Source organism: Anser brachyrhynchus, assembly GCF_964034855.1.
Source record: "Anser brachyrhynchus genome assembly, chromosome: 16".
Taxonomy (NCBI): Eukaryota; Metazoa; Chordata; class Aves; order Anseriformes; family Anatidae; genus Anser; species Anser brachyrhynchus.
The window spans coordinates 1,191,032-1,203,520 of NC_137734.1; the positions used below are offsets into that span (position 1 = coordinate 1,191,032).

The 12,489-nt window shown below is 70.6% G+C and overlaps 2 protein-coding genes across 2 annotated transcripts; both read left to right on the forward strand.

The window, feature by feature from the left end:
- Nucleotides 1–4,117: 4,117 nt before the first annotated feature.
- On the forward strand, nucleotides 4,118–9,460 carry LOC308179091 (interferon regulatory factor 4-like). The gene is made up of 8 exons (XM_080558727.1): nucleotides 4,118–4,323; nucleotides 4,594–4,783; nucleotides 5,074–5,117; nucleotides 5,222–5,324; nucleotides 5,634–5,735; nucleotides 5,809–6,204; nucleotides 6,356–6,474; nucleotides 6,582–9,460. The coding sequence occupies exons 1-8, from the start codon at nucleotides 4,150–4,152 to the stop codon at nucleotides 6,720–6,722; spliced, it is 1,269 nt and encodes a 422-aa protein (XP_080414853.1). The 5' UTR covers nucleotides 4,118–4,149; the 3' UTR covers nucleotides 6,723–9,460.
- On the forward strand, nucleotides 7,410–9,460 carry FOXS1 (forkhead box S1; the record flags this gene model as incomplete). Its single annotated transcript, XM_080558709.1, has 1 exon — nucleotides 7,410–9,460. The coding sequence occupies one exon, from the start codon at nucleotides 7,410–7,412 to the stop codon at nucleotides 9,387–9,389; it is 1,980 nt and encodes a 659-aa protein (XP_080414835.1). The 3' UTR covers nucleotides 9,390–9,460.
- Nucleotides 9,461–12,489: the final 3,029 nt, after the last annotated feature.

Sequence of the window (12,489 nt, forward strand, 5' to 3'; positions counted from 1 at the left end):
TGCCTGGGATGTAAATTGACTCGTGGGTGATGGCTGGGTCACAACAGGGGGGGAGCTGGGGCAGGAAAGTCCTGACATGGGGAGAGTCTGAAACCCGTGAGCAGCACAGGGAGCACAGGGAAGGGGCGCAGCAGGTGGAGACACTGGCACACCAGTGCAGAGGCCAGCCTGCTGCCTCGCAGGGAGGCTACAAGGAGGCAAGGGCTCCCTGCCCTTCTCCCACCCAGCCGCGCTTCACAGCCCACGTTTGCTGGGGGCTTGAGGCCCCGCAGCTACAACCCCACAGCGATGTTTTGGGAACACCACGTGCTAACAGTACCGGCCATGCCCCGGCAGCATTGTCCTTGGTGGGAAGCCACCCGTGCCACCCCACAGCAGAGCCACTGGGAGCAAACTGCAGGGCACGGGCTGCTCACTAAAGCCTGCTCAGGGCACAGGCAGGGCCAGAAAGCCCGGTGCCACTGCAGGGCTGTGCTGCTGGGGAGCTCAGGAAGGAGCAGACGGGCACTCACATGGATCCTGTTCTGCTGCAGCCTCTTCACTGCCTTGAGCTGGAGTCTGCTGGGAGCTGCGGGGAGGCTGGGCAGTGCAAACCCCATTCCTCCCCAGCCCCATCCTGCTGACACCTTGTACTGCGGCAGTCGCAGGTGGGGATGATGCTGCCCAGCTGGGCCGTCAGCATCACCCTGCGGGCAGCCAGCGCGGGTCCCTGGGGGCTCCCTCACCGCTGCTGACCGCACCAGGGTTCCCCTCTTCCTAAAGGGTTCAGTGTTCCTCCCCCCAGCCAGAAAGGGAGATTTGAGCTGTGCTCTGAGTACCAGACACAGGCTCCCAGGGGGAAGGAGCTGCCGGGGAGCGGGGATGGCCTCTGCCCTGGGTGCTTTCAGGAGACAGCACGGTCGGACAGGACATGCCCATCAATAATTAATGATTGCTCATTTACTGCTGCATGATGGCTGTGGCTGAATGCAGGCAGCTGCCGGGTGTCCCTAGGGCCGTGCTGCACCTGCGGGTACTGCGCAGGGCGCAGGGAGCTGTGCGGGGAGCAGTGAGGGGCAGCAGGCGGAGGGCCTTTGCCCCTGCTGTTCGGGGGTGGGGGGGGTGGAATGTGCCAAGCAGCGCTGCAGCTTTTGGCACCCCAAACTTCCCATCTTGTTTTCATCAGGATAACTCAGCATCATCCCCCACTGCTTCTGCGCCCTCCAGTCCCCCTCTCCTCTCGGCCCTGCCAGCCCTGGCTGCTTCCCCGCTCCCTCGGCACGGAGCGAGGTGCTGCAGGGGGGGCTCCAGCCCTGGCCCCCAGCGTGCTCCCCCTGCACATCTGCGCCCTCCTGCCGCCCCCCTGTCGGGACGTGCCACACAGAGGTGTTTACATGCAACATTTCCTGGTTCACGCTATAAACCCACATCAAGGCTGTGTGCAGAGCAACGGCATCTCCAGGTCCAGCTCCGCAGCACGGCAAAACATATTTATTTTGGCAGATCTGGTTTGCACAATTGGAAAAAAACAGGTAAGGGCAGGGTTAGCTGCGAGTTAATGTTTGACTGCTTCTGAAGTGCATTTCAGCCTGAAAAGTGTAAGGGTTAAGCAGCTTCACCTTCCCTGTGCAGGGAGCAGAACAGCCGGGAAAACACTTCTGAGCATCTCCCCTGATGGCAGGGTAATTACCTCCCTCTGGCCCTGCATGTCACCGCCTCGCTGTTAGGAGAGAATTCCCCAGCTGATAAAGGTTTATCCAGCCGGGCTCTGTCTGGCTGAGGAGTCGGCGGGCTCGGACTAGCTCCTGGGCTTGGGGCTAATCAGTACAAGCCACTGAGATGAGGCTGTGCAACAGCCCCTTGGCATCGCCTCATCTCCCAAGGCACAAAGGGGAGATGCAAATCCTCCTTCCCTCAGTCCCAGGCCCTTTTCCTGGTATAAAGCACCCGAATTACCCCAGCGAGGGGGCTGGAGGGGGCCAGGGCACTGCCCCTGCTCCGCTGCTCCTGGCAGGGGCCAGCACTGGGGGAGCAGCACGGGGTCGGGGGCCGGGACGGGGCTGGCTCTCAGCCCGTGCGTCAGAGCCGCCGGTGGAAATCCCCTGCTCGCTGGCGCAGAGACCAGCACGGCTTCCTGCGCCGCTCGGCATCCCCTCCCCGGGTCCCCGAAACGCTGGCCTGGCCGGAGCAGCACTGAGCAGGACGGCCGCACGCTGCCGGGGCCGGTGGGTCCTACCTGCTGCCCCGGCCCCCTCCCCAAACCGCAACCCGCGGTGCTCGGCACCGCTGCCTCCTCCGGGGTGCAGGCAGGGCCCGGGTTAGCCGCAGCCCCGAGCACACGGGCAGGGCAGGGCAGGCAGGGCAGGCAGGCCTCGCTCTGCGGTGGGGAGGCCGAGGGCAGGCTCTGTAAGCAGAACAACCCCTGCCAGCGTGGCCGGCTCGCGCACCCTGCGTGGCCCCACGTGCTCTGCGCCATGGGACCGTGTCCCCGTCCCTGCGCCGCGCGGGAAAGCCCGGGGCTGGGCGCAGGCAGCAGGGGGAGGCCAGAGCCTGGCACTGTGTCACCGCTTATTCATTTCGAGGATTTCAAGCTCAGAGCAGCCTGCTGGCTCTCGGGAGCCTCGTCTGCTTCCTAGCCAAGGGGCAACTTTCTCTTACTCAGAACTGGAAAGGAAACCCACCGGGGCAGCGGGGATGGAGGAGCCGCAGAGGCGGCCGCAGCCCCGGGCACGCTGCCCCCCAGCCTGCCCACACGGCCGTCACACTGCGGTGGGCCGGGGGAGGCCGGGGACAAAGCGGGGTGGGATCCCCCTGAGAGGAGGCTGAAGGAATTTTAGCAGATAAGATCGGCTAATGAACGTGTGAGAGGAAGCCGAAGGGATTTTTGTAAATAAGACAGGCTAAGGGACAGGTACTATATCTTCCCCTACCTATTGTGCAAAGAAACTGAAACAGGAAATTCTGAGATTTCTCACAAAAAAACAGTTCCTGATAGAAACAGGAAACACATTTCCAGAACCAACTGAAACCGAATCTGCAGTTTAAGCAGAAGCTGAGAAGCTTATGAGGCTGCGCTGAGACGAGAGGTCAGCCAGTGGTGGCGAGGAAGACTCACTGATCTTCATCCCCACGACCCCCGGCGACCACTACCAGAAAACACTGCACAGGCGTGGATAGGAGGAATCTACGAAAACGACTCCCTGGAACTGATTTTAATACAAAGCGGGGATAGGTCATGCACATGTACAGGCGTCTCGAGAAACTTCACGCATATGTAGCACATAACCAAGCGTATAACCAAGGCAAGGGCCGCGTTGGGGCGCACACGACTTCGGTGGGACTACCCCTACGCTGCCCGGCGCTGAATAAACGTACCTACTTCACAATTTAACTGATTGTGGAGTTCGCTTTCCGCACGTGTCACCCCTTCCCCTTCCCGTGGGACGGCCGAGCCGGGCTCGTCGCCGCAAGGAGGGACAGGCCCTACTACGGGCAGCGGGGAAAAATGCTCGGGAGCCAGCCGGGAGCGAAGGGGCCGCCTGGGGCCGTGTGCCCCCGCTCGTCTCACCCGCACAAGCACCCGCACGAGAGCCAAAGCCCCCGCGAGGCTGCACGAGCCCAGAAGCTGCTGCCCGGTGTGCGGGAAGAGGCACCGCGGCCACGAGCAATGCGCCCACCCGCAGGGCCGCCGGTGCCGGGAGCCCCCGGGGAACCGGGCAGGCAGCATGGGCTCGGGATGGGCCAGGCCCTTCCAACCCGGTTCCCATCCCGCTTCCCCCCGCTTCCCCCCGGTTCCGCCCGGTCCCCCCCGGCTCAGCCCCGGGCCGGGGGGGCGGAGGTGGACGCGGCACCCGGGAGAGGGGCGACCCCGGGGGCGGCGGGGGGAGCCCCGGGGGGGCGCGGGGAGGCGCCCCGGTGCCCAGGGCAGCAGCAGGGGGCGGCGGGCAGGGCTCCCCGCAGCCCGGAGCCCCCGGGCGCGGCCCCCGCGGGGGGTCCCCGGTGCTCTCCGGTACCGCCGGTGCCGCCCCCCCGGCCGGGATCCCGGCGTCGCAACGAACCGAAAGCGGCGGCCGGGAAAACGAAAGCGAAAGTCCCCGGCCCCCGCCTTCGCTTTCGCCTCCCCGGCGCGCTCCCGAGGGCACCGCGGGGCCGGGGCGGGCGCGGGGCGCGATGGCGGAGCCGGGGTCGCCGATGCGGCTGAAGGAGTGGCTGATCGCCCAGATCGACAGCGGCCGCTACCCGGGGCTGCGCTGGGAGGACGGCCGCAGGACGCTGTTCCGCATCCCCTGGAAGCACGCGGCCAAGCAGGACTACCGGCAGCAGCAGGACGCGGCGCTCTTCAGGGTACGACCCCCGCAGCCCCCCGCGCAACCCCCCCCCCCCCCGGCCACCCCCTGCCCCGCGCCCCCCGGGGCTCCCCCCGGCTCCCCGCCGCCCCCTGGCCCACGGCCGCGACCCCCCCCCGGCCGCCCAGCCCAGCCCCGTGGGCTCCCCACGCGTGGGCTCCCCCCTCCCCAGCCACCCTCCGGTCCCCTGTCCCCCGTCCCGGTGAGCGGAGCCGGGGGCTGGGGTCCGGGCAGCCCCCGCAGCACCGAGCCCCCCCCCTGCCCGCAGGCTTGGGCCGTGTACAAGGGGAAGTACCACGAGGGCACGGACAAGGCCGACCCGTCCACCTGGAAGACGCGGCTGCGCTGCGCGCTCAACAAGAGCACCGACTTCCAGGAGGTGCCCGAGCGGAGCCAGCTCGACATCTCCGAGCCCTACAAGGTGTACCAGATCGTCTCCGAGGGCGCCCGCGACGCAGGTACTGCCCTGACACCCGCCGCCCGCTCAGGCTCGGGGCTCGCGCCCGTGCCGTTCCCCTGCCAGCCCCGTATCCCGCAGGCATCGCCCCCCCTGGGGCCCTTCCTCCCCACTCCTCTTCCTCAGCCGTGCCCTGGGCTGCGCTCAGGCAAAGCCCTTCCCGAGGCTGCGCCCTGGCCGCCCGCTGCGGGTCCGGGCTGGGTTTGCTTTCCCTGGGGAGCCAGCGCCTCCCCGGGGGCCGTTCCCGCTGTTTGTGGGGCTCAGTGGTTTTTTTTTCCTCGCTCCCCACAGAGAACGATGGTGGCCCGCAGCCCCCAGCCGGCGAGGACCTGCAGGTGAGCCAGCCCCCACCTAGAAGGGTGCTGGGGGGGGGGCCTGGAGCCGGCTCAGGTGCCCCCGCTGCCGGCCTGGCCCTCACCGCCGCCGCTCTCATCCCCAGGGCCGTGCCGCAGGGAGCCCGGCCGAGGAGGGCGTGCGGGGCGCCGGGGGGTCCTGCCACGCGTCTGCGCTCCCCCTGCTCTCTGCCCACCCGGCTGAGCGAGGTGAGAAAAGAGCCCTGGGGGTGGGGGGGGGGTCACGCAGGATGGGGCTGGGGCAGGAGGGCATCGCTGTCCCGCCGGAGGCACCGCGCTTTCCAGAGCCTTGTGCCCATGGGAATGGAGACCGGGGCTGGGGCTCCCCTCCTTTGAGTCCCAAAGCGAAGCTGCCTGGTCGTGCACTGAGGAGCTTTAACGAGGTGCAGCAACGAGCAGCAGCAGTGGGAAGCACCCGCCAGCCCTGGGGGCTGGGGCTGGGACAGGACCCCCGGGGACAGCTGCCCACGTCCCTCTGCCATCTCCGTCCTGACCCAGGGTACCACATACGGGGAGTCTTCTACGGCTGGAACCCAACCCACGGCCACTTCCTCCCCAGGCCCCTGTCCTACCTCCCCGTCGAGGACGTCAACCACTCAGGTAGGAGCTGCTCTGGCCGGGCTGCAGCCCCCGGTGCCCCCCCAACCCCACGCTAACCCCCTCTTCGCCGCAGACTGCTGGCTCCACGTCCGCCTCTACTACTGCGACGTGCTGGTGAAGGAGCTCACCACCCGCACGGCCGAGGGCTGCCGCATCGCCTCCCGCGCCAAGCCCGCCGACAGCGAGCGCCTCTACGGCCCCTCGTGCATGGAGCAGATCGAGTTCCCCCCGCCGCGGGCGCTCGGCGGCAGCAGCCGGGTGGCCGGCGTGACCGAGGTGCTGGAGCGGCTCCTGCCCCACCTGGAACGCGGGGTCCTGCTGTGGGTGGCCCCCGAGGGGGTCTTCATGAAGCGCCAGTGCCAGGGCAGGGTGTACTGGAACGGGCCGCTGGCCCCGCACCGGGACTGGCCCAACAAGCTGGAGCGGGAGAAGACCTACAAGCTGCTGGACACGCAGCAGTTCCTGCAGCGTAAGTGCCCGCCCGCGCCACGGGCACGCAGGGTCCTCCGGCCCCTGCCCCGGAGCCCCTGCCACCCCTTGGGGTCCCCAGGGAGCTGGGGACAGGTCCCATCCCCGGCACGGCGTCGGGGGGACCCGTGCGAGCGGCCGGTGTCTTGCAGAGCTGCGGAGGTACCTGAGCCAGGGGCAGCCGGCGCCGCAGTACCAGATCCACCTGTGCTTCGGCGAGGAGTACCCCACCAGCGCCAGCCACCACTTCCAGAAGCTCATCATGGCCCACGTGAGTACGCGCGGGGCTGGCGCTCGCCACGGCCGCGAGCTGGGGGGCCGGGGCGCCCCGGTCCCGGGCGCAGACCCCGTCCTCCCGGCGGCTCTGTGCCTCCGCAGGTGGAGCCGGTGTTCGCGCGGGAGCTCTTCCATCACGCCCAGCGCATCGGCCCCACGCTGCTGCGCGACTGCCCCCAGCCCTGTGCCCCCGGCGCTCCCGGCCACATCGTCCACGTCCTCCAGCAGCTCTGCCAGCCCTGAGCGGGGCAGCCGAGGCGCGACGAAGCCTCGACCGTGCTCACCTGTGCGGAGCAAGGTGCTCAGCCTCCCCGCGGCTGCGCTCCGGCCCTGGGGACAAGCGGCCTCCCAGCAGCGATGCCGCAAGCTGCCGTGCGCGGGGCACTTGGCGCGGCGGGGACAGAGGTGGGTGGATGCTGGCCGGAGCAGGAGCCGTGTTTCTTCCCGAGAACCGCTGGGAACCATCCGGGGGGGTGGCTGGGTGCTTGTTTGGTGCGCAGGGCAGCGGTCCAGGCTGGCGGGGGACAGCCAGCTCCGTCCTTGTGCTTTGCACCGCGGGGACTCGCTGGTTGTGGTATGTAGGAATAAAGGTTGTGTTTCATACCGTGGGCTGCAGCGTGGGGCTGGGGCCGTGCCAGCAGCACCGCGGGGTGCCAGGACGAGGCGGGTGCAGGCGGCCGGGGGAGCTGAGCCAGGCAGAGCCTCGTGCCGCAGGGCAGCGGGAGCTGAGCACCCTGCCGGGAGCCACGCTAGCTCAACGCCCGTCCTGCCCTCTGGTTCTGGCCTCTTGGTGGGGCTGCAGGCAGAGGCAAGGTGCCCGTGAGCTGCCCTTGCAACGTGGCACCGTGTCCCAAAAGCACTCACTGCCCGTGCCTCAGTTTCCCCTGGCGACGGGTGAGGAGGGGGGGATCGTGGCGCACCCTGGAAGCGATGTCCCCAACCAGCTGGGCATGGTGCAGGGACACGGCGCGGCACGGGGATCTGGTGCACAGCGGGGATCCAGCACACTGTGGGGATCCAGCACACTGCGGGGATTCAGCACACTGCGGGGATCCAGCACCACCCCAGGGCAGGGGGCAGCCGGGGAACCGAGGTGCAGGACAGCCCCATCCTGCACGCTGCAGCCCCCGCACCCCGCCAGCATCACCCGGGGCCCCCGGGGGAGCAGTGTCCGGGCAGGATGAGACCCAGGCCCTGGGAACCTCCCGTGGGAAGCGGGGCTGGGGCAGCGGGGCCGTGCCCTGGGGAGGCCGTGGCGGTGCCAACCCATGGCCGCTGGCTCCCGGCCGCAGGGCTGGCCCTGGCAGCGCGTCCGGCCGCAGGGACCGGCGCTGGACGATGGGGCCCCCGCTCCGCCCTGGGCGGCCCCGCGGTCCCGGAGAGGAGGGGCCCGCCGCCCCCTCGCCGGCGGGGCGCGGGAGGCTGGGCCGCCGCGGGGTTTTAATGGGCTTGGCCGGAGCCGGACGGCAGAGCAGGAGCAGCAGCAGCGGAGCAGGACGGCTGCGGCCGGGCAGGAGGATGCAGCCGGACATCCCCGTCGGCAGCGCGGCTCTGCGCGGCCGGCCGGCCCCCGACAGCCCCTTCCCCGGCCCCTCTCCGCCAGCCGTCCCCGAGGCCACCAAGCCGCCCTACAGCTACATCGCCCTCATCACCATGGCCATCCAGAGCACGCCGGAGAAGCGCATCACGCTCAGCGGCATCTACCGCTACATCATGGGCCGCTTCACCTTCTACCGCGAGAACAAGCAGGGCTGGCAGAACAGCATCCGCCACAACCTCTCGCTCAACGAGTGCTTCGTCAAGGTGCCCCGCGATGACAAGAAGCCGGGCAAGGGCAACTACTGGACGCTGGACCCCGACTGCTACAACATGTTCGAGAACGGCAGCTTCTTGCGCCGCCGCCGGCGCTTCACCAGGAAGAGGGGCCTCCGGGACGCGCCGTGCGCCGAGGGGGACGAGGGGCGCAGAAAGCCCCCCAAGCCCCGCTCACGGGGGCCGCCCGCTGCCCTGCCAACTGAGGAGGGGAAGGCGGAGGGCGGCTTCGCCTCGCCGGTGGCCGCCAGACGCCTGCTGGGCCCCCCCGAGCTGGCCGACGATGCTGGCGGAGGGGTGCCGGGGTGCTCCGAGCCCTGCGCCCGGCGGCCCCCCCCTGGGGCCAGGCAGCCCTGCCTGTACCTGCCGGACGCGCCGCAGCCCAAGGGGCCGTTCTTCGCCAAGGAGCCGTGCTGCCCGCCGCATGGGGCCCCCCCGGAGAGCCGGCCACCGGCCCCCCCCCAGCCCAAGGAGACTGCCTTTGGGGGGCTCCCGGCGGCTCTGCAGCTGCCCCGGCCAGGTCAGTACCCGGTGCCCGGCGAGCGCCCGGCGCAGCACCGTGCCCTGCTGCCCGCCGAGCCCAGGGACCCTGCGCAGGACTCCCCGGCCCCCACCGCGTCCCCAAGGGGCGAGCTGGAGTGCAAGGAGTCGGCGGCCCCCACCTTGGGGCTGGGCCAGCCCTTCGGGCAGGTGCCCCCCATGTTCCCCAGCGCCCTCCTGGGTGCGGGCAAGCCCCCCGCGCCCTGCTTCCTCGACGGCGACGGCTACAAGCAGCCGCCCGTGCCCGTTTTCGGCTCCTTCGGCCGCTCGGGGCCCGAGGCGCTGGGCGGCAGCTACCAGTGCCGGGTGCAGGCGCTGAGCTTCTGCGTGAACGAGCGGCCCTGCGGCACGGCGCTGGAGCATCTCCTGGCCGCGGCCCCTGCTGCGGCCCCCCCTGCCCCCCGCCAGACACCCTTCGGGGCCGCGGGGCCACGGGCGGGCGAGCAGAAGGAGTCGTGGGGCGCGGGGGGCGCGATCCCGCTGCAGGGGGGCAGCGGCTACCCCTTGGGGCTGCCCCACTGCCTCTACCGGACACCCGGCATGTTCTTCTTCGAGTGACGGACTGGTCCCCCCCCCCAGCCCCCGGCACCGTGCGGGGCCCCAGCGGCGGAATAAAGCACGTTCGCCCACGCTGCCTCTGTCATCTCTGCGCCCTGCTCGGGATGGGGAGCGGGCAGGGGCGCAGCGGGGGCTGCTCTGTTCCCACCCAGGCGCTGGCTGTGGGACACGTGTCCCCAAGGCCACCCACCACGGCTCCCACCACGATGGTGCTGCTGTCGGATGGTGAGGCCACGGGGGGGGCCAGGGTACGGGGAGGGGGTGCCCCCGTCACCCGCCTCCAGGTCCTGCATCCCCGGGAGACGCTGGGGATGAGACCGCTCTGCGATAAAGCACCAGGAGCCCCCCAAAGCCCCATCCTGGGGGGGGGAACCTCATCCATGAGGGGCAGGGGGATGTGCTGCGCCCTAAGAGTGATCCCCGCGGCCCCTCATACCCCGCACTGCTCACTTGTGCCCGGCTTCACCCCGTGCTGGTGCCGGCCTCGGTGGGGGCTCCACCTGGAGAGCTGCTTGGGGGGGGGTGTAGGGGCTCTGTGGGATGGGGTGCAGGTGCTTGGCACGGTGCAGGGGGGGGACGGGGGTCCCTGCTTGGGGCCATCCCACTGCCAGGTCCCGCAGCTCCCCGAGCAGGGGGCCCTGCAGCGCCAGGCCGTGCCGGGGCTGCCCGTGGGCACGTCTGCGGCTGCAGTGGGAACGGCCGAGGAAAGCGGCTGCGTCTCGGCAGGATTCCTCCGACCTGAATCATCCCGGGCGGCTGCTGGTGAGGAGGCACCGGCTGAGTCACTGCTCCCACCAACAGGCTGGGCACGGGCTGGGCTCTGCTGGGGTGGGGAGGGGTGGGGTGGGGTGGGATGGGGTCCCCACGCAGCCCCGGGCCAGGACGTGGCCACCAGCCCCTTCCCGTGGGCTGGGGCCGGCATCTCCACCGTGCCGGAGTGGAGCCGTCCCACTGCCTTCGCAGCCCTGAGCTGGTCCAGAGCAATGCTGGCAAAGTGGGGACCTGTGCCCGTGCCCCCACCCGCCTGCCCCTGGGAAAGGACCCCCGGGGAGGGGGCAATGCCCACAGGCTGGGGGTTGCAGGTGCACGGGGCTGCCCCGGCTGATCCCGCTCCACCTTGGTGGGGCCGTGGGGCACAGCCAGTGCCCGTGGTGGGCACGGGAGGAGGATGCTGAGTCGCTGGGGGGGCTCAGTGATGTGTGGGGGCTGGCTGTGGGGCCAAGCCCCCGGCTCCCCAAGGCCAGCGGGACGCAGCTTGGCCAGGCCCCGGGGTCTCTGTGAGGGCCGGTGCTGGCGTCACTCGGGGAACGGGAGCACCGCCACCGCGTCAGCCCCGTTATCGGCCCAGACGGCCGCTGCCGGGCCATGGCCACGTCCCAGCCGCGGGCAGGGCAGGAGGGGGCTGCTGTTCGTCATCGCTGCAGCAGCGACGGTCACTCGTCCCTGGGCTTTGCTTTTTCTCCCTTTTTTTTTTTTTTTTCTTCTCCCTCCCCTGTGGAAAACAATATTTGAGCGCCTAGATCATGCTGGCGTCTCCGGAGCCGTCTGCAGCGAGCGCGGCTGACCTCAGCCCCCTCCTTCGCGCGGTCCCCGGGGGCGCGGGAGGAAGCGAGCGCCGCGGAGCCGTGCCCAGGGGCCGTCTGGTTCCCACACAGCGCGGCCGGGCCGCTCGCCCGCCCGGGCTCCCAGCCTCCGCCTGGGAACACGCGGCCACGGCCCCGGGCAGAGCCGGGCGAGGGGCCCAGCGCTGGGACCATGGTGGGACCCAGCCCATCGCTGCCCCCCAGGGCAGGGACCCGGGGGTGCCCCCGGGTGGGGACCCGTCCCCGACACACACGGGGTGCGGAGGTGCCCGGTTCAGGGCAGGGAGCTGGGGCTGCAGCAGGACGGGTGCCCCCGCGCAGGACGCACCAGGGCTGGAGCCGGGGCTGTGCGGGGGCCTGGGAGCGTGGCCCCAAGGGGAGCGGAGCCCCAGCTCTGCTGGCTGCAGCCCTCGGCATCGCTGGTCCCTGAGCTCACCGGGGTGGGACGAGGCAGAGCCCAGCCGCCTCCTCTGCCGTGCGGGCCACCCGCCTCCAGGGCTCCCTTTGCCCGTAGCGACCCCTGCTCCCCACCACCAGCCCTGGCTCTGGCCGTGGGCCCGCTCCTCTCCCTGCCCTTCCTCCTCCCCGGCTCGCTGCCGGCTCACGGTGGGTGGCCTGGCCCCCGGCCCGCTCACCCGCTCCCAGCGTGGGCCATGCCGTGGCTGGGGACCGCGCCGCAACGGGTGCTGGTGCAGGAGCCCGAGCCCCCAGCTCTGGGAGAGGTCCCAGCGCCGGCGGTGGTGGGTGCTGGTGTGCGGCATCGCCCGCTCGCCCTCTCTCCCTTGGGGCTCAGCCCTGCGCTGCTGGTGGGGCCACGGGGACGAGGAACCCCACGTGAGGAATGGCACCGGCTGCCGTGGGCGCGAGCTGGACCGGGACCAGCCCCATCACCATGCCCACCGCAACGACGGAGGCGTGAAGGGGACCCACATGGGGTCCTTGGTTGGAGACGGGGCCGGGGAAGCCAAAGCAGGCTGCAGGGCGGGGTCCCCATCACTTCGGCCTAGGGGTGCCAGTGCCTGCATGCCCCCCTACAGCACCGCGCCCCCGGAGCGGTCGCCCCGCGCGGTCCCACCCCGGGGCAGCCGTGGCTCAGCCGCGCTCCCAGCCAGGCGCTGCCGCGGTGGGCTCGCTGCCCGGCTGCTGCGGGGCTGCGGCTGGGAACCGGCACCGGCACCGGGGCCGCCCTGCACCGGGCTCTGCAGCCCCCGCGGCCCAGGGCAACGCTCGGCTCCTGGGGCCCAGACAGGAAGGAGACGTCACCGCCGCGGAGCGTAACTCAAACCAGATGGGGCCGCGCTGTTTTCCAGGACCGCAGGGTGGTCACCGGCAGGAACTGGTCAAAGGCTGCCGGCAGGAAGCGGGCTGGGAGGGACGCCCTGGGCCGAGCGGTGACCCTGCCTGCGCAGCCTTAACCGCTTCGGGGCCAGCCGCGGCCGGAGGGGCACGGGACCCCGGGGGTGGACCCCACGTGCGTGGGGCTGGGGGCTCTGTGTGCAGGCTTAGCCGCTGCGGGG

Bases quoted from the DNA above. Each gene is read 5' to 3' on its own strand.
- LOC308179091 (XM_080558727.1), top strand. From the start codon at position 4,150: ATGGCGGAGCCGGGGTCGCCGATGCGGCTGAAGGAGTGGCTGATCGCC. The intron at 6,205-6,355 runs GTAAGTGCCCGC...GGTGTCTTGCAG, and splicing joins CACGCAGCAGTTCCTGCAGC to AGCTGCGGAGGTACCTGAGC. The intron at 6,475-6,581 runs GTGAGTACGCGC...GTGCCTCCGCAG, and splicing joins AGAAGCTCATCATGGCCCAC to GTGGAGCCGGTGTTCGCGCG.